The sequence below is a fragment of the Panthera leo genome, chromosome B1 (genome assembly GCF_018350215.1).
Source record: "Panthera leo isolate Ple1 chromosome B1, P.leo_Ple1_pat1.1, whole genome shotgun sequence".
NCBI lineage: Eukaryota > Metazoa > Chordata > Mammalia > Carnivora > Felidae > Panthera > Panthera leo.
The window spans coordinates 134,151,242-134,175,032 of record NC_056682.1 but is presented as its reverse complement, the minus strand read 5'-3'; the positions used below and the strand labels follow the sequence as shown (position 1 = coordinate 134,175,032).

At 36.1% G+C, this 23,791-nt stretch overlaps 1 protein-coding gene across 17 annotated transcripts in view; it reads right to left on the bottom strand.

The window, feature by feature from the left end:
• MAPK10 (mitogen-activated protein kinase 10) overlaps positions 1 to 23,791 on the bottom strand; it is a 580,375-nt gene that overhangs the window by 148,110 nt on the left and 408,474 nt on the right. For all 17 annotated transcript variants that reach the window (XR_006201836.1, XR_006201835.1, XR_006201837.1 and 14 more), the window contains one exon: positions 20,086 to 20,255. Coding sequence is in view for 3 of the 17 variants with exons in the window: in XM_042935997.1 (XP_042791931.1) it covers positions 20,086 to 20,255 (170 nt within the window). In the remaining 14 variants the exon portion in view is untranslated. The remainder of the gene's footprint in view (positions 1 to 20,085; positions 20,256 to 23,791) is intronic.

Below are 23,791 nucleotides of genomic sequence, written 5' to 3'. Positions count from 1 at the left end.
GCCCAAGAAAAGCAATGCCATTTATAATTTACATGTTTATGTGTCTATCTCCTGACTGAATAGATGGCAGGATCTTTGACACTGTCTATTCAATTTTATATCCCTATGACTTAGCACAGTGTCTAATATGAATCAGTCACTCAGTAAACATTCATTGAATGAAAATTAATTAGTAAGTTACCTCAGGGATAAGATTACATTTTTAAAATCTGTGTTTTATCTTTATTTCAGATTTATATGAATCTAATGAATCTAAACAACTATCATAATTTATGTTTTCTTCATTTTATTAAGCCTAGTCATTCTCCCCTTAATCCAGTAATGCTCCTCATATGTACAGCACTATTAAATATATCCCAATATTGACTTTAGCTGTATTAATGGCATTCATGTCTGATTTTTCAAGCCTAGTGCATTCTGTATGGATGCCATGAATATAAATTTACAGTGACTATGTTATCTCTTTCGCATTTAGACACAAAAGTATTGAAGAGTATTTTTAGTGACTTTTCATCAAGTCCTTGGATTGCATTTTTTAATGATTCTTTTAGAACTTGCCACTTGTCAATGGTATTCAATATTATCAGATCAAATGCAAATTGGTATAGCATTTAATAAATAATTTTAAAAATCGATTGTGTTGTTATAGTTGTATTGGTATCTATTTCAATGCTAGTCTCTATTTTCAGTATTTTTAAATTTTTTTATATTAAATATAATTTATTGTCAGATTGGTTTCCATACAACACCCAGTGCTCATCCCAACAGGTGCCTTCCTCAATGCCCATCATCCCCTTTCCCATCTCCCCCACCCCACATCAACCCTCAGTTTGTTCTCAGTATTTAAGTCTCTTAATAAGAGTATCTTAAGAGTATCTTTAGTATCTTAAGAGTATCTTAAGTCTCTTAACCTCCCTCTCTGTAACTTTTCCCCCTCCCCCTCCCCCATGGTTCTGTTAAGTTTTCTTAGGATCTACATATGAGTGAAAACATATGGTAACTGTCTTTCTCTGCCTGACTTATTTCACTTAGCATAATACCCTCCAGTTCCATCCACGTTGCTACAAATGGCCAGATTTCATTCTTTCTCATTGCCAAGTAGTATTCCATTGTATGTATAAACCACATCTTCTTTATCCATTCATCAGTTGATGGACATTTGCTATCCAGTTCTCCCAGCACCATTTGTTAAAGAGTCAGTATTTTTAATTTTTTTTAGGTTTATTTATTTTTGAGAGACAGAGAGAGAGACAGAGACAGAGCACACGCAGGGAAGGGGCAGAGAGAGAGGGAGATACAGAATCCAAAGCAGGCTCCAGGCTCTGACCTGTCAGTGCAGAGCCCAATGCCAGCTTGAACTCACAAACCATGAGATCATGACCTGAGCCAAAGTCAGATGCTTAACCGATTGAAGCCACCCAGGAGACCCTGAGTATTTTGATTATTTATGTATTACTTCTGAAATTAGGGAGACATACTATTTACTTAATACATGGTAGGTAGGTAGATAGATATATAGATAGATAGATAGACAGACATAGATATACACATTATAGTATTGATGGATTTAATATGCAACAATTCAACATTTAAGGTGTTCTCATTATGTTCCCCACACTTTTGAAGTCTTGAGACTATAAGGATGAATTAGCCAGATCTTTTTCCCAAGGAGATTCATCATCTGACAACAGATACAGACTTAAAGAGCAATAAAAATATGAACAGCACCAAAAGAGATGTAAATGTAGCATGTTATACCAATACAGGTAAGAGAGTACCTCTTTTGCTAAGCAATAGGAAAAGTGAGTTAAAGTTTGACAAATATAGTAAACTTACAGCTGAAAACTGAAATGACTAGCAGTTTCCCAGGTAAAATGATAGGCCAAGACCATCTCAGGTGAGGGGAAATAGCTTCATATATATATAAACAGAAGCAAAAAAAGTGGCCAGCACATTTGGGGACAATGACTAATATGTCATTTTTAAATACACGAATTTTAATTTGTAAGCAACTTTACTCTGTAAACAATGTCCTAGATTCATTGCATTGTTCCCAATTTCTCCCACTTTGATACAGTTCTCTACTGGTTCTTGAAACTTGCCTTCCTCCCTCACATAGAATCTCCCTCCCAACAGGATTAGGAATTAGTTTCTGCTTCTCTATCTCCTTTTGCTCTGGCTCTTAATTCCAATCTTGCCTTCAGGAGCTTTGGATTAGAGTCTTTTACTGTCTTTGTGTTCATTAAACTATAAAAAACAGTTCTCCATGTAACCAATCCCTTAGAAACTGCCCATGACCCAGGTCAGGTAACACTAATAAATATTAACATGTATTGACTATTGACGACAGCCAGGCATTGTATTAACTAATTTAGAGCGCTTTAACAACTCTGTACATACATATTTCTATCAGCCCCACCTTCCGGTGAAATAACTGAGGTCACACATAGGTAAGACCTAGTCAGGATCCCAGCCAGGGCACTCTGGTTCCAGTCTGTATTCTTACCCACTGTGTTACGCTGCTCATTATGTGCTGGCCAGTTCATCCAATTCCAAACAAAGGGCAGGTTTTGAAATTTCCCAGCTTGAAAATCAAGGGAAGACAGACATTCAAGAAGAATTTGATGAATATTTAACATTTCCAAACATTACAGAGAAGTAAAAAGTAGGAGCTGAGAAAGAAGCCAGTGGATTAATCATTTAGGGAGTCATGGTAGCCTTCTCCAGAACATCCTACTCCACCAGAGGACTCATGGTGATAGAATTGGCACTGTCCGTGAAATGAGACTTTACGTATGTAGAGGCACTACATTCAGACTACTGTATTCAGAAGCTTGATGATGAGGGAGAGTCAAAGAGGTAGTTTGAGGGGCAGGCACATCCTAAATAACTTTTTTTTAACATGAGAATTTGGTGGGAGGTCTTCTAGAAACAAGGGAGAAGAAGGTCCTGGAGAACAGATAGCAGGTGATGCAAGATAGAGAGCAAACCCCTAGGTCCCAGTGGCGGGGGAGGGAAGGGATGGAAGTGAAAATACAGGTGGGTGGCCAGCCTCCAGGCAGAGAAGACTGTAGATGACAGAGTTCGGAGGTGGAAGGGGAAACTGGGAGCTCACACGCCTGGGGACATCTGTTTTTTCCAGGAAGTGGGAGGTAAAGCCTTCTATAAAAAATGGGGCAGGAGAAGTAGACCTGGGAGCTGGCAATGCCAGTTGTAAAAAGGACTGTCACAGCCACCATGGGAAAAGAGATATGGAGCTGATGAGACACGTAAGTAAAAGGATTGAAGCAACAAGGGCCCAGCTGAGGATGAAGCTCAAAACTTATAATGGAGGAAATCAGCATGATTATGTGATTTCACAAGCTGAGCGCTGCCTTCCAGCAGTACAGAAAACAGCTGGTTGGGCTGATCTGAAAGGGGGTTTAGAAAACAGGGAGCTGCAGAGGACAAAGAGGTAAGAACATGGAGAGCATCAGAGACTGTCTTTGAAAATCATTTCCACAGTTCCAGGCTAAAGAGGAAAAAGGTAATCCAGCAGGAGAATGACAGACTCAGAGAACAGAGGGCCTTGAAAGACTCGCGTCCATAAGGAGATGCAAAAGGAGGTGAAAGAAGGAACATGGTTCATGTGCGAACAATTTGCCTTATAATGTTCCTCTGCTTCCTGATTCTTTAAATTATCTTGGGCACCTTAAACCTCCATGCCAGTGAATTATTTAACATTCTAAGTCTGCTAGATTTTTGCTATACTAGTTATTCTGCAACTTACACTTTTGCTAGTTTAAACTGAGTTTCTCTCATTGATTGCCTGGCAATCTAAAATTCATTCATTCTTGGGGCACCTGGGTGGCTCAGTCGGTTAAGCGTCCGACTCCGTCTCAGGTCATGATCTCACAGCCAGTGAGTTTGGTCCCGCATCGGGCTCTGTGCTGACAGCTCAGAGCCTGGGGCCTGCTTCGGATTCTGTGTCTCCCTCTCTCTCTGCTCCTTCCCCACTCATGCTCTCTCTCTGTCTCTCAAAGATGAATAAATGTTAAAAAAAAAAAAATTAAAATTCATCATTCTGTATCAGCTGCTAGCCCTGCAGTGGGTATGTAACTAGGAAAAGGCAGCTCCTCTGGGTAAAGGGGACACCTCAGGGCACATTGCAGGATGGTGAGGGCACGCCCACATGCTCCTCCATCCATGTGCCCTTGTGCAGGGCAACATATTCCCCAACCATATTTTCCAATCCCAGGTGGAACCAAAGAAAACAACTTTTAAATATATTTGGCATTGCATCTCTCTGGTTTGGAAGTAAAATCTTGATTTTTATGAATGGACATATTAAAATCTTCTGTGGAAAATATTTTCAGTGATAAAAAACAAATATAAGTATAGGTGAGGAAGAGCATCACTAAGAGAACTTGAAAATACATGTCTTTAAAAAAAAGAAACCCCGTATCAAATGAAGTGGCTACATTCCCTCTCTGATTGTAATTTAGACTCCCCCCTCCTACAGAGAAGCTTAAAATGCAATGGTTCAACGCTGGATTCATAACTTTGGACATGTAAAATGAAAGTCACTTGACAAGGTCAAATATTTTAAATAAACTTAATAAATCCGGGAGTAGAGAGCAGAACAAGGAAATGATAGGGCTGTCACTCAAACTTTCAAACTGAAAGATGTCTTCCTTCATCCTCAGCTCCCACATTCAAATCCGTCATCAGAAAGACAACTCAGACTCTATAAACAGAATGTGATGCTGTAATGGGCCAGAAGCATGACTTTGGAGAGAGAGGGGCCAAGTACCTTCCTTCTGAGCTTTATAAAAAGCTCCTCTAAGCCTTAGTATTTTTAGTTATAATATTTATAACACCTACCTGCTCTTCTTTTGTTTTTTGTTTTTGTTCTCAGCCATTTTACCTACAGATAGAGTAGTAAATGAGAGTGATTTCAGAGTAGGAAATGAGAATGATTTCTGGAATCTGAGGAAAAGCAATTGCCATCTGTTATTTAGCATAATCTAACTGAAGACTTTGCTCCCTTTATATAAGGAATGTTGGCTCTTCCAAGATGCATTGGCTAGTGCAGGATTAGCCTTTAGGTATTTATATTTAAATTAGTTTATTTGTAAAAGTATAACCATGGATGCAATTCACTTATTTACTTTTAATTAAAAAAAATGTTTAGTCCACCAAGGACTGGAGGATCCACTTTCAAGATGACTCACAAACATGGCTGGCAAGTTGGTGCTGGCTGTTGGCTAAGAGCTCAGCTGGGATTAAAGATTTGGGGACCTTGATTCTTCTCCACCCAGGCCTCTCCATGTGCCCAGGGTTTCCTCACAACCGGGAGGCTGGCATCCAAAGGCAAGCATCTCCACATTCAGGGAGAAAGCCAGGCAGAGTTTGCATTGCCTTTATGACAAAGTCTCTGGGGTTAAATAGCATCACTCCTACTGTACCTCATCAATTAAGGCAGTCACAAAGGCCTGCCCTGGTTCAAGAGAGGGGCAAGAGTATGTGGGACCAGAATCATCGTTGTGGCTGTTTTTAGAAAATACAGCCTCCCACATTGACTTTGTCACACACTAAATTCCTAAGCAGATTTGGATCTATTTCGGGTTTTGTTCATTTAGTCTGTCTGTTGCTATATACCAGTACCATAGTGTTTTAACTGTTGAGACTTTATAATATGGTCTGATATCTGATAGAGCTCTTCTCCCCTCATTACTCCTCTCTTCCAGAGATCTCTTGGATATTTTTGCTTGTTTTTATTCTTTTTTCATACTACCAATTTTTAAATTAGCTTGTCTGATTAAGAAGCTTTGGGACTTTTATTGTGATAACATTGTACTTATAAAGTAATTTAAGGAACACGGACACTGCTTTAATGACGGAACTTCCCATCCAAAATCATGGTATACCTTTGAAATGCATAATAAATACATTTGTTCAAGGAAAAAAAATGTTTAATGTTTATTTTTGAGAGAGAGATAGAGTGTGAGCAGGGAAGGGGCAGAGAGAGAGGGAGACACAGAATCCGAAGCAGGCTCCAGGCTCTGAGCTGTCAACACGGAGCCCACTGTGGGGCTCATACTCACAAATCACGAGATCATGACCTGAGCCAAGGTCGGACACTTAACCCACTGAGCCACCCAGGCTCCCCTGGATGTACTTTAATCCTAACAATTAATCAGGATTTATGTATCTGGAAAAACAGTACATGGACCATAAGCCATTTTTATTTTTGCAGTGAAATCTATTGAAGCCTTGGAAGATAGGTCCTTAAAGAAATAAGAATCAGTCTCACTTAGTCATTTAATCTTTGGGATTAAAGTAGAGACTGAAAATACATACATACATACATACATACATACATGAATACATTCATAAATGATAGATAGATAGATAGATAGATAGATAAGGTTTACTAATTAATTCTCCTGATAAGGGACCTTAGCATTTCTACCAATATCTGATTTATAAGACTCAACCATCTGTAAGTACATAATTACCTCTGGAAATTTAAGTGACTATTTTTCCCCTCTGCTAAGGAAAATGCTACTGGACTACAAGTTCCTGCTATCAGTTTTTACTAAAGGGACACAAATTAATTACAAATTTACTGAAGGATGACAGATTCAGAATAAATGTCCATAATACACTCTAAAATCAAATATAATTTTTAAGATTATATACTACCAGCCCGTCAGTTTCAATTATCACAGTGACAATTATATATTTACAAATATGAACACACGCATACTTATTGATTAATACATAGAAATAGGAATTATATATATGTATATTATGTAAGCATACTGCCATTAAACTTCTACATAGTTTCTCAAAGTACCACATTTTCTCTGTGAAGGAAAAAATATGATATTTAAAAATCTTAGTTGTCAATGGAGAAATACAGCAAATATGTATTTGGGGATTGTGTTATACAAAAGGGCCAAAGGGCAAAATGTAGGAAAAAGATACAGTTTCTGTCCTATTGCACTGGACCACTGCCACCTCACACCTCTTATCAACATAAAAGCAATATTTGAAGCTCAATGTTCCTTATATCAACAAGGTTGCAGTTAAAGGTCTAAATTGTAAAATTAATGGGAAATAACAGGGATATAAAATGTGCTGATATTCCATATGTGGATCAGGATAATCATCTCCACTGGTCAGGGGCTAACTGAAAATGTGTGATTAAAGCTGCATCATTTAGCACAACAGTTGTTTAGGAGCTCTAAGAAATGTGCCTTAGGACAGTGAGTGAGGTTTCCAGAAACCAAGTAAAATCATCATTTGAGACCCACAGATCCAGTGTCCTTTGTGTTATTCAGGAAGTCTGTTATTTTTCATCAATACCCTGGATGATTTCACTTAAAATGATGGATACTTAAAATCAATCCTCTGGATGATTTTACCCATTTTCCTTCACACCATCAGTCTCATGACCACAAAACTCTTCTATCTGGTCTGTGCTTAAATATGGTTAGCTGGGTCTGTGTAGCCACGTTACAAATTTAAAAACTAATATTTAACACTTGTATAAATATTGTGAATAATCTTGGTTAACTGAATCTCAGAATGAAGGCTATGACCAAAATGTTCCGATATTTCTTTGCTAGACTCAGCTATGGAAGAGTAGTAAAGTCGTTTTTTAAATCCTATGTTTGTAACTGTAATGTGAATATAATATGCACAATCTGCTAATAACACAGTTGTTACAATCAGCCATCTTCCTGGGTTATGTAAGTTGACCTTTTGCAATTTTCCACAGGTAGAAAAGAGTAACATTAAGTCTACCTTCCATGTTAAAGTCATGAAAATATCAGACTTAAGGCAATTTCTTGTATCTCACTTGTTTTAAACTTTGTGAGTCCTGTGAGATACTAATAAATCCCCATTTTATAGATGTGTAAACCAAAGTTATAGAGACTGAAAATTAAATACAGTCATTGATAAAACACAATGGTAAATCCAATTACCTTAAGGCATAAGTACATTTGTAACTATAGTGACTGAACATGATAATATAAGGTATCTTAAAGCATCTGCAATTGAATCGATAATATTTAAATGTGCAAATATTTTACAGAATTCAAAGAATTTACTCACTTAAATTCCTTCCTAATAATAATTAGCAATAAACAGATATTCAATATCTTTCCATCATGATGCTGAACATTGCCATGTTTCCATCTCTTTTGTTCTGGTACATTTACAAATATTCCATAACCTTTCCCAGCCATTTGGTGGGGGGGGGGGGGGGGGGGGAATGTGCTATTAGTTCAAGGGTGATTAAATCAGCATGTGCATGGAATAACTCCAATTCATCACTAAGATGAGAAAAGCTGTTAAAAGCATCAGTGACTCAATAGTGTCTTTTTCTTTAATAAAAATGAGCACATTAAAAAGAGGACTTACAGTAAACCATTTTTTAAGTACTTAAGGGCTATTATTATTTGAAGAAGTTTCCATGGACAGTGATTGCTCTACTAATATGGGTTGACTTGACATTTTATATATATAATTGGTAATAATATTAAAGTATATATATAATTGGTAATATTTATAGCATAATTATTATATATTATTACATTATAATATTATATCATATTCAATTAAGATAAATGAATCCATTGGATTAATATGTGTGTATTATATATATATTTTATATTATAATATAAATTATATATTGGTTATATATTCATTATGTGTATAAATATATGGATATATATCCAAGTTAACACAGATTAATACACTGGATTATTTCCAGGGCATCTTATAACTACAATTATTTTAACTTTAATTTAACTCTAATTGGAATTTCATAAAAATTTAGTTAACATAAAATGTGTCATCTTATTTCTAAATATTTAATTTTCTACACACAAGTTTTTTACAAAAAGCCACCCAAAGTCTATGCTTTTGTCAGTATTAAGCTGACATCTTTGATATAAATATCTTATAAAAGATCACCTTGCAAAATTGGATTGGGATTGCTTACAAGTTGTTATATGCAGATGACAAAGAGAACAAGCCCAAGAAGGAAAAGAATATGGTTTTCCTTCCTGGCATTTAAACTGTACAATCAGCTCTTTCCAGTTAAAGAGCAGACCAGCCTTGGCAAGTCTTCTCTGCTTAAGTTTGGTTGCTGAATTTTGCCACCACTTTGTCAGTTTGAATCATCTTTGCAGAAAGAAATATAGAAAACAGAAATGTTTTTTGGCTGGGCAAGCAACAGCAGGATGGAAGCAAGAGAAGATAGTGAGCTCTCTGCTGTTGATTTGTTCCTATGTACTTTTTTCGTTCTGGAGCGGGTAGTAGAAACAAAAAGATCCGTAGAAACTCTTCTTATTGGAAAAATATTCTGAAAGGATTTTCTCATCTAACTCCTGACCACTGTTGTTAAAAAAGCATCTTATAGATTACAATTCCCCACCTAGAAAGCTACAGAGGACTTATTTGTTCACATCGAGCAGCAGAATCATTGTTTCTTTCTTCTTTTTATTTTAAATTTATTGAGGTGGGGCACCTGGATGGCTCAGTCAGTTAAGCATCCGACTTTGGCTGAGGTCATGATCTCATGGTTGGGTTCGTGAGTTCGAGCCCCAGGCTCTGTGCTGACAGCTCAGAGCCTGGAGCCTGCTTCAGATTCTGTGTCTCCCTCTCTCTGCCCCTCCTCCACTCATGCTCCATCTTTCTCTCTCTCTCTCTCTCTCTCTCTCTCTCTCTCTCTCTCAAAAATAAATAAACATTAAAATTTTTTTAATAAAATTCATTGAGGTATAGTTGACATACAATATTATGAGTTTTAAGGTATACAACATAGTGATTCTACATTTGTGTATATTGAAAAATAGTCACACTATAAGCCCAGTTAACCATCTGTCACGTTACAAAGCTAATACAATGTTATTGACTATATTCCCCATGCTGTACATTACATCCCCATGACTTACTTACTTTATAACTGGAAGTCTGTGCTTCTTAATCCCCCTCTCACATTTTGCCCATCCCTCAACCCTCCTTTCTTCTAGCAACCACCAATCTGTTTTCTGTATCAGTGAATCCAGGTTTTGTTTTGTTTGTTTTATTAGATTCCACATGAAGTGCAAAAATCATGAAGTATTTGTCTTTGAATTCAGTTTGCTAATATTTGGTTTGAGGATTTTTGCATCTATGTTCATCAAGAATACTGGCCTGTAATTTTCTTTTTTTGTGGTGTCCTAGTGTGGTTTTGGTATTAGAATGATGCTGTCTTCATAAAATGAATTTGGAAGATTTCCCTCATCTTCAATTTTTTGGAAGAGTATGGCAAGGATAGGTATTAAATCTTTGTTAAGTAGAATTCACTAGTGAAGCTGTCTTGTGCTGGACTTTTGTTTGTTAGGAGGTTTTTGATTGCTGATTCAATTGCTTTTACTAGTAATCAGTCTCTTCAGATATCTTAGTCTTAAAAGTTTATAAATTTCTAGGAATCTATCCATTACTTCTAGGTTGTTGGCATTTAATTTGTTCATAATAGTCTCTTTTGACCCTTTGTGGTATCAGTTGTAACTTCTCCTTCATTTCTGATTTTATTTACTTGATCCCTCTTTTTATCTTGATCAATCTGGCTAAAGGTTTGTCAATTTTGTTCATCTTTTCAAAGAACCAGTTCTTAGTTTCATTGATCTTTTCTATTATTATTTTAGTCTCTATTTCATTTATTTCCACTCTGATCTTTATTATTTCTGTCCTTCCACTAACTTTGGGCTTCGTGTGTTTTCCTTATTCTAGTTCCTTTAGGTGCAAAGTTAAATTGTTTATTTGAGATTTCTCTTGTGTCTTTTTTTTTAATGTTTATTTATTTTTGAGAGAGAGAGAGAGAGAGAGGGAGGGAGAGAGAGAGAAAGAGAGAGTATGCACAAGTGGGTGAGAAGCAGAGAGAAAGGAAGAGAATCCCAAGCAGGTTCTTCACTGTCAGCACATAGCCCCAATGCCAGGCTCCATCTCACAAACCTTGAGCTCATGAGCTGAGCTGAAATCAAGAGCCAGACACTTAATCTACTGAGCCACCCAGGCTCTCCCTCTTGTGTCTTTAGGTAAATGCTATGAACTTTTCTCTCGGAACTGTTTTTGCTGCATCTTCTGGATTTTGGTATGTTTTCTTTTGTCTCTAGGTTTCTTTTTAATTTATCATGTTGTTCTATCTCTTTATATCTGTCGTTTTTACAGTATTCTTCTTATAATTGATTTTTAGTTTCATATCATTGTGGTCAGAAAAGATGCTTGATATGATTCAATCTTCTTGAATTTATTGAGACTTGTTTTGTGACCTAATATGTGATCTATTCTGGGGAATGTTCCACATGCACTTGAGAAGAATATGTATCCTGTTGCTTTTGGATGGAATGATTTATAAATATGCTAAGTCCATCTGGTCTAATATATCATTTAAGGCCTATGTTTCCTTATTGATTTTCTGTCCAGATGATCCATCCATTGATAGAAGTTGATTGTTAAAATACTCTACATATTGTATTGCTTTCAGTTTCTGCCTTTAGGTCTGGTAGCATTTGCTTTACATATTTAGGTGCTCCAATGTCAGTTGCATATGTATTTACACCTGTTTTATCTTCTTATTGGAGTGACCCCTTTATCATTAGGTAATGCTCTTCTTCTGCCTCTTTTATTATAGTCTGTTTTAAAGTCTATTTTGTCTAATATAAGTATAGCTACCCCAACTTTCATTTTGTTTCCATTTGAATGAAATGTCATTTTCTATCCTTTCACTGTCAGTCTGTGTGTCCTTACATCTGGAGTCTCTTATAGGCAGTATATAAATGTGTCTTTTTTAAAAAATCCATTCACCCCCTCTATGTCTTTTAATTGGAGAATTTAGTCCATTTACATTTGAAATCATTACTGATAGGTACGTGCTTATTGCCATTTTGTTTGTTGTTTTCTGGCTGCTTTTGTAGTTCTCTCTTTTTTCCCTGGTGGCTGGATGACTTTCTTTAATGTTTTATTTAGATTCCTTTCTTATTTTCTTTTTTATATTTACTATAAGTTTTTGCTTTGTGGTTACTATGAGGCTCACATATAACAGCCTATTGATGTAACAGTCTGTTTTTAAGTCAATAGCAACTTAAATTTGTACACATTCCAAAACTCTACACTTTTACTCCCTTGACAATTTATATTTTTGATGTCACATTTTATATCTTTTTATTGGATGTGTCATCTTTTATTGTATGTAGTTTTAGTTAATTTTACTACTTTTGTCTTCTAACCTCTTTAAGTAGATTTATAAGTGATTAACTTACTACCTTTTCTATATATTTACCTTTTCCAGTGAAATTTTCACTTTGATATGTTTTCTTGTTATTAATTTTTGCCTTGTTTTTCAGCTTAAAGAAGTCCCTTTAATATTTCTAAGGCTAGTTTGGTAGTAGCTAATTCCTTTAGCTTTTGCTTGTCTAAAAAACTCCTTATCTCTTCTTCAAATCTGAATAATAATCTTTCCAGGTAGCATATTTTTGGTTGAAAGTTTTTTTTTTTTGCTTTCAGCACTTTGAATATATTGTGCCACTCCCTTCTGACCTGAAAAGTTTCTGTTGAGAAATCTGCTAACAGCCTTATAGAATTTCGTTGTATGAAACAGTTTTTCTCTTGATGCTTTTAAGATTCTCTCTTTAAGTTTTGACAGTTTAATTATAGTATGACTTGGAATTATAATTCTCTTGGCTTCCTGGTCCTGGATGTCTGTTTCCCTCCCCAGGTGAAGAAGTTTTCAGACAATACTTTTTTAAATAAGCTTTCTGCCCCTTTCTCTCTCTCTTCTTCTGGGACCCCTACAATGGGAATGCGATTCTGCCTGATGTTGCCCAGAGGTCCCTTAAATTATCTTCATTTATTGTTTTTCTTTTTGCCTCTCATTCTGGATGAGTCTATTGCTTTATCTTCTATGTTGCTGATCCATTCTTCTACTTTATCCAGTCTGCTGTTGACCCCCCTCCACCGCCCCCAGCATATTTTTCAGTTCAGGCATTGTATTCTTCAGCTCTGTGACTTCTGTTTGGTACTTTCTTATATTTTCTACCTCTTTGTTAAAGTTCTTACTATGTTCATCCATTCTTCTCCCGAGTTCAGTGAGCATCTTTAATAACCATTACTTTAAATTCTTTATGAGGTATATTACTTATCTCTGTATCATTGAGGTCTTTTTCTGAAGTTTTGTTTTGTTTCATTTAGAACATATTTCTGTTTCCTTATTTTGTTTGACTCTCTGTGTTTCTATGTATCTGACAAAACAGCTACTTCTTTCAGTCTTTATCCTTCTTATTCAAACTTTCCCTAGCTTTTGGGTTTCTTGAACCTTTGTAATTGTCTAAACTGCCCGATTTATTCTTGATATAGCCCCTAGTTGAGGGTGTGCCAAGACTTTTCAGTGATCCAAGGAGAAGAATCTCATTTAGCACCTGGTTTCAGGCTGATGGGAGCCAGACCCTCAGGCAGCAGCTTTTAAAGTCTGCAAATATATACAGTCCTGTGGGACTGCATTTATAATACCTGTTGGCCTTTAGACCAGGAGATCTGGAGGTGTCCCTGGGTGAGTTGCAATTGGGACTCCAGAAAAACTTATAAGCTCCTTTCTGGGAAGTCTCATCAAACTGAGCTATCTATAGTCAAGGGAGTACGCAAGGATGATGTATCCTTGCTTATGTTCCCTAGGAGCACCTCCTAGACCTCTAGATGTATGGGAAACTGGAAGCCTGTCCATCAGGCTGAAGCTCCAGGCTAAGTAAATAGGTCTTTTTCATAGGAAGATTGGACTTGTGTTTCAGTCAGCTGTGTACCTCCCCAGGGGTGGTAGCCTGTCAAGAGGTGTCTTTCTGATTGTTACAGTTCCATGGAGTTCTGGAATGCCAGTCCTCTTGGCCACCAGGGTCAGGTGATCAAGGGATGCCCCCTGTGTAGATTACACATGGCCTCTGGCTTTAACAAGGCAGCTGAAGAGTGTACTAGGCAGGGTATGCTTGCTAGCTTCAGAAAGGCAGCAAGAAAATGTCTTGTTTATGCATGCCTGCAGGCTTCAATGATGCAGCAAGAGAGAACCCTGTCAGTGCAGGCACTAGCGTTAGGCTGAGAGCGGAAAGATGTCATAACTGCTTGTACTTGTCCACACCAGCCAGGGAACAGGGAAGAGTTACAACTACCTGTGCTCTCCAGTTTCAGCAAGTGCTATAACTGCTTACCCCAAACTGTCCCAGCAATGCCATGATGCCATTTCCAAGTTCACCTGCTTGTGCTAGCAGGCTGTGTGAAGAGTATAATGATGGCATCTGTTAATGCTTCTGTCTCCAAGGAGGATCTCAACTGTCCTCCACTCCTCCAGCCAATGACCTCAAATCAGCAAATGATTCTCCTTCACATATAATCTAGGTATTTTCCAAACTGCTGTTTATTCACTTGGTCTTGGGAAGAGCAAAACCACACATGAGCCTTCCAGGAGGGGAACATCAGTTTCCTATGGCACTCTGAGATCCCCAGACATCAGCCCCATTGGTGCTCCAAACCAGACATTCTGAGGACTCATCATTCTGGTGCACATCTCAAGGGCTAGGGTGCCCAATGTGGGACACCAGCCCTTTTCTCCTTTGGGATATGTGCCTATCTGGTGAGATCCCTCACCAGATATGTTGCTGCACTGGGGGTGGGATTTTTACAAGATTGTTTCTCTGCCTCTCCTACCATTCTCAATGTGGTCCTTTCACCCTTTGTTGTGGAGAAGAGTTCATCTAGTTTTCAGATCTTTTCCATATGAAATGATCCATATGTAGGTGTAGACTTGGGAGTCTAAGGGAGGAGGTCAGTTCAGGACATTGCTACACTGCCATATTGGACCCTGCTCAATCATTGTTTCTTTCTGTTACAATAGATTATCTTTTTTTCTCAGAGGTAGAAAGGAAATTTTCATTTATTCCCAAATATTTCATATTAGATTTTATTTAATGATTCTCAGTAATGACACTGTTGGTCCATCATCCATGGTGAATGATAGCATAGTAGTGATTAATCCCTTTTGAAGATATTTTGCTATTGCCTGTGTTCCCCTGATAGTAAATAAGCAATGAAGCAATCCAAAGAGAGGAAAGAAAGTATAGGAACCCAATAATAATTTAAAGTAATTGAAACAGTAGAAATGAGAATCCATTTCAAACATAAGTACCAATATGCCAACATTTACACTTGAAAAGTAAAATCCTTCTTACACAAACACACAAAATTTTATAGTGACACATGCAAACAAAAATTGATCCTCCATGTTTTATTCCTGGTTATAAATAAAATAAAGCAAAATAAATGAATCATCTGTTTCAGATTGTCTGCCCCACATCCCAGGATCCCCAGATATGCCCAGTTTCCAATATCTCCCAGTCACTACACTCAGAATTGTATGGGACATTCAAAACACACAAATTTGAGTTTTCGTGGACAGAGAAAAGGTCTGTGGATTTTAGAGACATGTCTGAAAATGGATGTGTGTTTGATGTAAGGGATAGGTGGATAAACTCACCAGTGACAAAAGGCAATAAGAAGGAAATTAAAAGGCTGTGGAGAGGGCACATTAATACAACAATAGATACTCAAGAGAAATAAAACATTATAGACATGAGTTATGATAAATAAAGATATCTCAAAGCTAGGTTGAGGAAGAGGGACAAGGAAGGGACAACTACATTCATGTCTAGAAAGGAATGTGCCGGAATTGTGGTGTCCTGTACAGATGGTAGAGTAGCGAATTGGAAGATGAGGAAGAAGAGGATGCCATCCTATTTCTGTCCCTTCATCTTGGTCTTTGCTAGCTTTATTTCCCTCAGCTGTAACCCAAAAACTAATAATAATCCCAGGAAGCTCCAAGGCTAACATTTTGGAATTCAGGTATCTTTTCTGACAAATTTGCTGATAAATTTATTGTAAAACTGTATTAAAAATTTTACTCAAGGACACATGATTTATTGAAATCTATTTCAGTTAGTATACCTAAGAACTAAGATGATTTCTGTCCTGTACAAGGAGAAATAGAGGCTCAAAATGCCCAAAGAAATTTTTCGTGGATTTTCAAATCTTTCTGGTACAGTCTGCTAACTTCTTGAGAAAAATGGTGTTTTGGATCTATTTTTAAATCATTAAGGTCTATCAGTTTCCTTTCATTAGTGCCCTTACTTTCTGTGGCTGTTTTATTTAATGGAAAATAAAACAATCCCAATGAGTAATTTCAGCATCTGAACTGAGAAATGTAGGAAAACTTTCTCATGTTCTATAATTTTCCTTTTAAGAAAGGTAGCCAGAAATTCCTCTGCTTTCTCCATCTCCTCTCTTCCTTCATAAGATTTTTTTTCTTTTTGTCTTATTTCCTGTTTCATTTTGAAAGTTGTTCATAAATGCAGTGATATCCCAAATGGGATTCCCACTCTCCAGGTAGTATACAAGACATCTAGTAGAATGCAGAAAATATAAACATATATTGTAATGTAGAAAGGAAATTAAAATTACTAATATTTAATAAACAAATTAATACTGGTCTCTCCCAAACACAATTTGTCCCCTGTCCCCTAGCAGCTGGTTACATATTACCTAGGGTAAAAAAATTTTAAAAGGAAAATGGAAATTTCATGGTTTGAGGGGGATTGACAGAGGCACCCTAAATTCCTTCCTCTGAAAACATTATAGTTCGGTGTGCCTTCTCTAGGAGATTTATCTTTACTATACCAATGGTATTAGTGTTGCTGCCACAACAAATCACCACAAACTTAATTGTTTAAACAACACAAATTTATTACCTGACAGTTCTGCAGATCAGAAGTCCTTACATGGGCCTCACCAGGCTAGTCAAGATGTTAGCAGACTGGTTCCTTTCTGGAGGTGCTAGAGGAGAATTTGTTTCCTTGCTCAATTGGGTTTGTTGTGAGACTCCAATTCCCTGTGGTTGCATGACTCTAATGCAGCCCTCTATTTTTCTTACTGATTGGCAGCTGATAGCAATTCCCAGCTTCTAAAAGCCAGACAATTTCTTGGCTCATGACCTTCTTCCTCTAGCTTTAAAGCCAGCAACAATAAGCAAGCCTCTCACATGTCTTAAATCTCTTATCTCTATTTTCCCATTGCATCTCTCTGACCCACTCTTCTGCCTTTCTTTTCCACTTTTTAAGAACTCATGTGATTAAATTGATCTCTCTGAATATTTCAGGATAATCCCCCCATTTTAAGGACTTAACCTTAATCACATCTGCAGAGTCCCTCTTGCCATGTCAGATAACATATTCATTGTTTCTGAGGATTAGAGTCTGGGCATCTTTGGGGGACCATTATTGTGCCTATCATGCCATGAAATTACTTTGTGCCACAAAGAGATTCAACTCATACCTGCAGCATAATTAATAAATAATAAAAACTGAAAATAAGAATTCCTTTAGCTGTTTAAATGTTTGAAATGAAAGGTTTGGTCCATCATTAAAAATATTTAACTGTTCCATTTTTCAAATTGCAGAAACAATTACTGATTGACATTAGGTAATTACTAAGTAAATTTCAATAAAGGCTTTGATATATTTGATAAATGGGGTTTAAATGCTAGTAAATGATTTAGTGAGTGCACCAACCATGCACAGCTGCCATTTACATTGACTAAGAATTGAGAATGAACTTAAAACCAGTTATCAAAATGAAGTAAATGTTTAAAACTTATGTCCACAGAAAACCTGTACATGGATGTTTAAAGCAGTTTTACTTATAATTGCCAAAACCTGAAAGCAACCAAGATGTCCTAAAGTAGGTGAAAAAATAACCTGTGGCATACCTAGACAAGGAATTATTCAGTGATAAAAAGAAATGAGCTATCAATCTATGAAAAGACGTGAAGGAATTTTAAGTGCATATTACTAAGTGAAAGAAGCCAATTTAAAAAGGCTATATTCTGTTTGATTCCGACTATATGACATTCTGGAAAAGACAAATCTATGGAAAGAGTAAAAAGATCAATGGTTGCCAGGAGATGGGAGTAAGAGACAGATGAACAGGTGGAGTATATAGGATTTTTAGAGCGGTGGAAATACTCTACATGATACCATAATAATGGATACATAACATTTTACATTTGTTTAAATCCATAGAATGTACAACACCAAGAATAAATCCTAATGTAAGCTATGGGCTTTGGTGATTATGATGTATCAATGTAGGGTCATCATCTGTAATAAATATACCACTTTTGCTGGGGATGTCGATAATGGAGGAGGCTATGCATGTGTGGGGGTAGGAGGAACATGGAAAATCTCTGTACCTTCTTTTCAATTTTTCTCTAAGATGTTTTGCTCTAAAAAAAGTATTAAAAATAAAAAATGAAGTGAATCAGATTTTGAAATTGTTTTATGAAATATAAAATGAAGGTGTAATGAACACTACCACATTGTTGTCATCATAATTACATTATATCAAATGAGTGAAGAAAAGTTGTAAAGTAAAATCTGTTTTTAAATAAAATTGATTTCATCTTTATCTCATCTTTTAAAAGTATGCTTCTAAATGGACATTACTAATGTAGCAGTAATTTATATAACAAATAAGTATATTGATCTAAGTAAATATCCTCAATAAATAAATAAATAAATAAATAAGTACATACATACATACATACATATTTATAGTACATATCCTAAATTTTTACTTATGAGTTATCAAATTGAAAATTATTATACTAATAAGTTCATACTAAATACATTTGGTGGCTACATTACAAGTCAAAACTACATAGAATAAATGCTTATCAATCTGATATCATCACTTTTGCAAAAATTTTACCGAAGAGTTAATAAGATTTTGATTTGTCACCATTTCAATTTGCCACTAAAAAATGTCATAAAAGAATGGTTATTAAGGATGCCCAGAATCTTTCCATTTTGGAAACATTCAACAAACATTTTAAAAATACCACTTTTTCTAATAGGTAACTGAATTTTAAACATAGAACTTTAAAAGTCACAGGAACATTTGACATATAATTTATACTTATTTAGAATGCAGGGAATTTTATTTGCTGGTTATCTTAACACATATTTCTTGCTGCTAAAACATCCAAAGAAAATTTTCAAATGCATTAGCAACAGCTAGAAAACCTCCAGTTTTCTTGGTTTCTCCATGGTTGTTGTATACTGGACATTTTTTTGTGAGTAGAAAAACTAGTTACGAGCAAAATCGTAAATGTTTTTAGCACACAGGCAATGAGTTACAATAATGCTCATAATTTTACTTGTATTTGATAGAAAGTATTCTTCCATTCTCAAATCATGCTATATTTATTTATGTTTATTTGTATGCATGTTTATGATTAGTTGACATATACAGCATTGTTCCCTTTAAAAATACAAGTGAAATAAGTCAGACAGAGAAAGATAAATAGCTTGATTCCACTTATATATGGAATCCAAAAAACAAAACAAAGAGACAAACAAACAAAAAAACATACTCTTTTTAAAATTTATTTATTTAAATTCAAGTTAGTTACTGTGTAGTATTGGTTTTAGGAGTAGAACCCAGTGATTCATCACTTACATAAAATACCCAGTGCTCATCCTAACAAGAGCCCTCCTTAATGCCCATCACCCACTTAGCGCATTCTCCCACCCACATCCCCTCCAGCAACTCTCAGTTTGTTCTCTGTATTTAAGAGTCTCTTATGGTTTGCCTTCCTCTGTGCCAAAAAACAGAATCTTAAATACAGAGAACAAACTAGTGATTGCCAGAAGGGTGATGGATGAGGGGATAAGTGAAATAGATAAAGGGGATTAAGAAGTACAAACCTCCAGTTATAAAATAAAGAAGTCACAGAGATGAAAAGTATAGCATAGGGAATACAGTCAATAAGATTGTAGTAATGTTGCTTGGTGATGGATGGTGACTACACTTTTCATGGTGAGCACTGAGTAATGTATAGAATTGTTGAATATGTTGCACACATGAAACTAATATAACACTGTATGTCAATTATACTTCAATCAATCAATAACAAACAAATAAATAAATAAATGTTAAATCCATTCCACTTACCAAACTATTCCCTGAGCCCCAGAGCCAATAGGCTTTAAATTCTGGTAGCGCTTGAGAACTGTGAAGGTTGAGTCTCCCACTTCCACACTGTAGAATTGGTTGTCAACTTTGCTTTTGCTCATGTTGTAATGTTTGGCAATATATGACACATCCACTTGTTTATCGAATCCCTATGAAAAGAAGAACAATAAAAATGTGAGACAAGCGAGCAACCAGAATGATCATGAGCTGTAGAAAAGCCTGTTCTTTTAATGATTACTAATTCAGTCATCTATCATCATTATATAAACCTGCATTTCATATGCAAAATATGTATTAGTCTATGTAAAATAACCTGGAGTAAAAGAACTTAGAAAAAATACATTAAAAATATTTGTTTTTGGTATTAAAACTAATAATAATAAAATAATCTTAGATTAGGTCTACATAATCTTTTTTGAAATGTTTCATTAAAACCATTTAATTATTGGGCCGCCTGGGTAGCTCAGTCAGTTAAGCGTGGAACTTCCGCTCAGGTCATGATCTCACTGTTCCTGAGTTCAAGTCCCGCATTGGGCACTGTGCTGACAGTTCAGAGCCTAGAACCTCCTTTAGATTCTGTGTCTCCCTCTCTCTCTCTCTGCCTCTCCCCCACTCACACTCTTTCTCTCTCTCCATCAAAAATAAAATAAGCATTAAAAAATTTAAAAAAAAATTTAATTATCTGTGAAGCAAACATCTACCAAACATATATTGGGCCCATAAACTATGCTAGAAACTTCAGAGGTGATTCCTGATCATCCATTATAAGAGACGAGAAAGGATAGAAGATTGTATCTATATCCCTTTTCAAAAAGAAGTGAGATACAGAATAATGTGTAGTTTTAATTTTTTAATTAGGTAAACTTGAATTAAATGGTGTTGACTTCATTTGTTCTCAATAATGCCCAAAATGTTATTATCCTTCATTAAACACTGAACAATTTTAGTCCAAATTAACAGTATTCTAAAATGACACATGACATCTTTTTATTCTTTACAAGCTTAGATTTAAATATGTTGATTGTTGTATGTTTTGTTTATCTTTAAGACAAGTCCTACTATTTATTACGTTTAGCAATGGAAGAATCTTTCCTTGTAATTTGAATTATAATTTGTGAATATAATATAAATATCCATTATCCATGATTATTGTTTACCCATAAATATTTTTTTACCATAAATAAATTTATACTGCATTTTGTGACATTAAATAATTTCAACTCTGTAGCTGGAAAGGGCCTTACAAAATATTGTCTAGACTATTTCTTGTGACACACACTGGTGGATGCCTACCCAATAGTCATCCCCTCTCCTTCTTGCTTGATTTTGTTCAGGTTTTGAGCACTCTCATATTCTGTAGCCTCCTCCCCATACCCAGAATTGAAAACTGAATAATTCTCTTTAGAGGTGACATCGACCCTTAGTGGTATTTGGGTGATTTGTGGGCATGTTTTCGTATACCATATGACAGAAAATGTGCCTTGTACTTGGTTGGCTTATTGAATAATGCTAGTTGTCCTGCAATGAGTGGGACATTCAGGAATAATTTCTTATACGATGAATAGTTTCTTACATACCTTAGACTTTTGAGTTATGCCAAAGGTTTAATTACTAAACAAACAAAACCAAAACCCTGCCTTTAATGTTCTGAGCCTAGAATCTAAACTAAAGGATCTTTGTATGGTTTTAACACACATTGACTTCTGAAAACCTGATTCTCACATAATTTGAAGGAAGATTTAGACCTCCTTTGTCTCTGAACCTCTGGTTGGTCATAATACCACTGTCCTTAGAGATTTTAAAATAAAAATTTCATTTCTAAATCTAAAAAAATTGAAATATAAGTACAAACTAATTTGCCCCTGCATGCTCTTGGAAAGGGAGCCAGACACTACAAGTAATGTAAATGAGGAGACGACAGTGTGGACTGCATGGACATGAGTGGCAAAACCTACGAATCTAGAGCAATCTTATGCTAGCATCTTACAAGCCCAGACTCAAAGCAGAATGCAAGTCACAGGCACCCGCCTATGACTAGAAGACATATGGTGGCAGCAATCCAGTAGAAATGCACACAGACCTCAAAGAATAGAGTGGACTATAGATGAGGAATCCAGGTTGTTTAAACTGAAAATTGAAAATTCAGCTAATTTATGAATACAATAAGGAGAGGTCTGAAATTCAGAAGACAGTCCAGGAAGCATGGAACAGGAAATTAAACAAGACTATTAAAAATCAGGGCGTTGTAAATTTATTCAAGGAGGCAAAAATGGGATTTAGAATTTAAACAATGAGTGTGAACAACAGCAAAAACCAGAACATTAATATTTAAGCAATCCTTGATGTTAACCACAGTATCAGGAACTTCTCTCCATACTACAGTCCATTTCTACTCTAGGCTTTTTGGGTATCTCAGCAGACTAACCACTATTAAGGTCTTCCCCCCTCCCCACCTGGCGTTGAAAGGCAAAAAAAGTAACTGCTGCTAGACTAACAAATGAATTCATTTGTCAAGGTTAATTTGGGATGAAGGAAGTGCCTTAACTCCATTTGTGTGTTCTGGCCCTTTTTTACATCCTTTAATGTTCTCATTTCTGACCACCCACAAAATTCTAAGCACAAACTAGCTTCATCAAACCTACATTATCCATTTCTATATCCCCCACTTACTCTCTTCACTTCTGAAATGTCACTTGTTCCAACTACACTGCATATATATACTAATCTTAAGTAATATTTTATGTTCCAGACACTTGACTTAATGCTGTATCTTGGTACCACCCCACTCCTTCAGACTTGCCTATGGCTTTTCTAGCTCCGTTTTCAGACTAATCCTAAGAGATATTCTACTCAACATTTACAATCATTTAATCTAACAAATACTGATGATGTACATATTATGTGCCAAATGCTGGGGTTGGCCCTGGAAAAACAACAAAAAGAGAAGGTCTCAGTCTAGATGGAGGCAGTCAAGTAAGCAAGTAGTTAAAATATGGATGATATATTCTATAGTAGAATAAAGAAAAGGTGCTGGAAGCAAACAAGGAGTAGCAACTAATTGCTTGCATTCATTCATTTTCATTAATTCATTCATTTACTATGTATAATAAAAACAACTGCTAGATGCCAACCCACAGGTATAAATTGGTAATGCTTGAGAGGAAACATGATCAGTGTTTTCCCTGGACCTCCCTTCTAACTGGTTTTCAAATGTGAATGGGCACCTGAGGAGCTTGACCAAAGGCAAATCACTGTCATACCACATTGGAGATTTGGATGTAGACCACCACATAAATCCTGATAATCTGAGGATTAGATTCTGACTTGAGGAACTTGAGATTTGAGAATCTGACTTTGAGAAAGACAGCATTACAGCAGTCATTCTCAAGATATGCTTCCTGGAGCATCAATATCAGCATCACCTGGAAACCTGTTAGAAATGCAAATGCTCACTCCTGCCTCACACCTATTGAATCAGAAACTCTGTGGTCAAGGCCCAACAATCTGTCTCATTAAGCCCTTGAAGTATTCTGACGCATGTTGAGAACCATACACTATAGTGGAAGGATCACCCGAAGACTTTGAATCCGAACTTATACCTCTGCCTGACATATTTGAAAAGTAAAATGAGATTTCTGCATCTGCGTCAGGGAACACATTTTGCGTATTTATGTATTGCCAAATT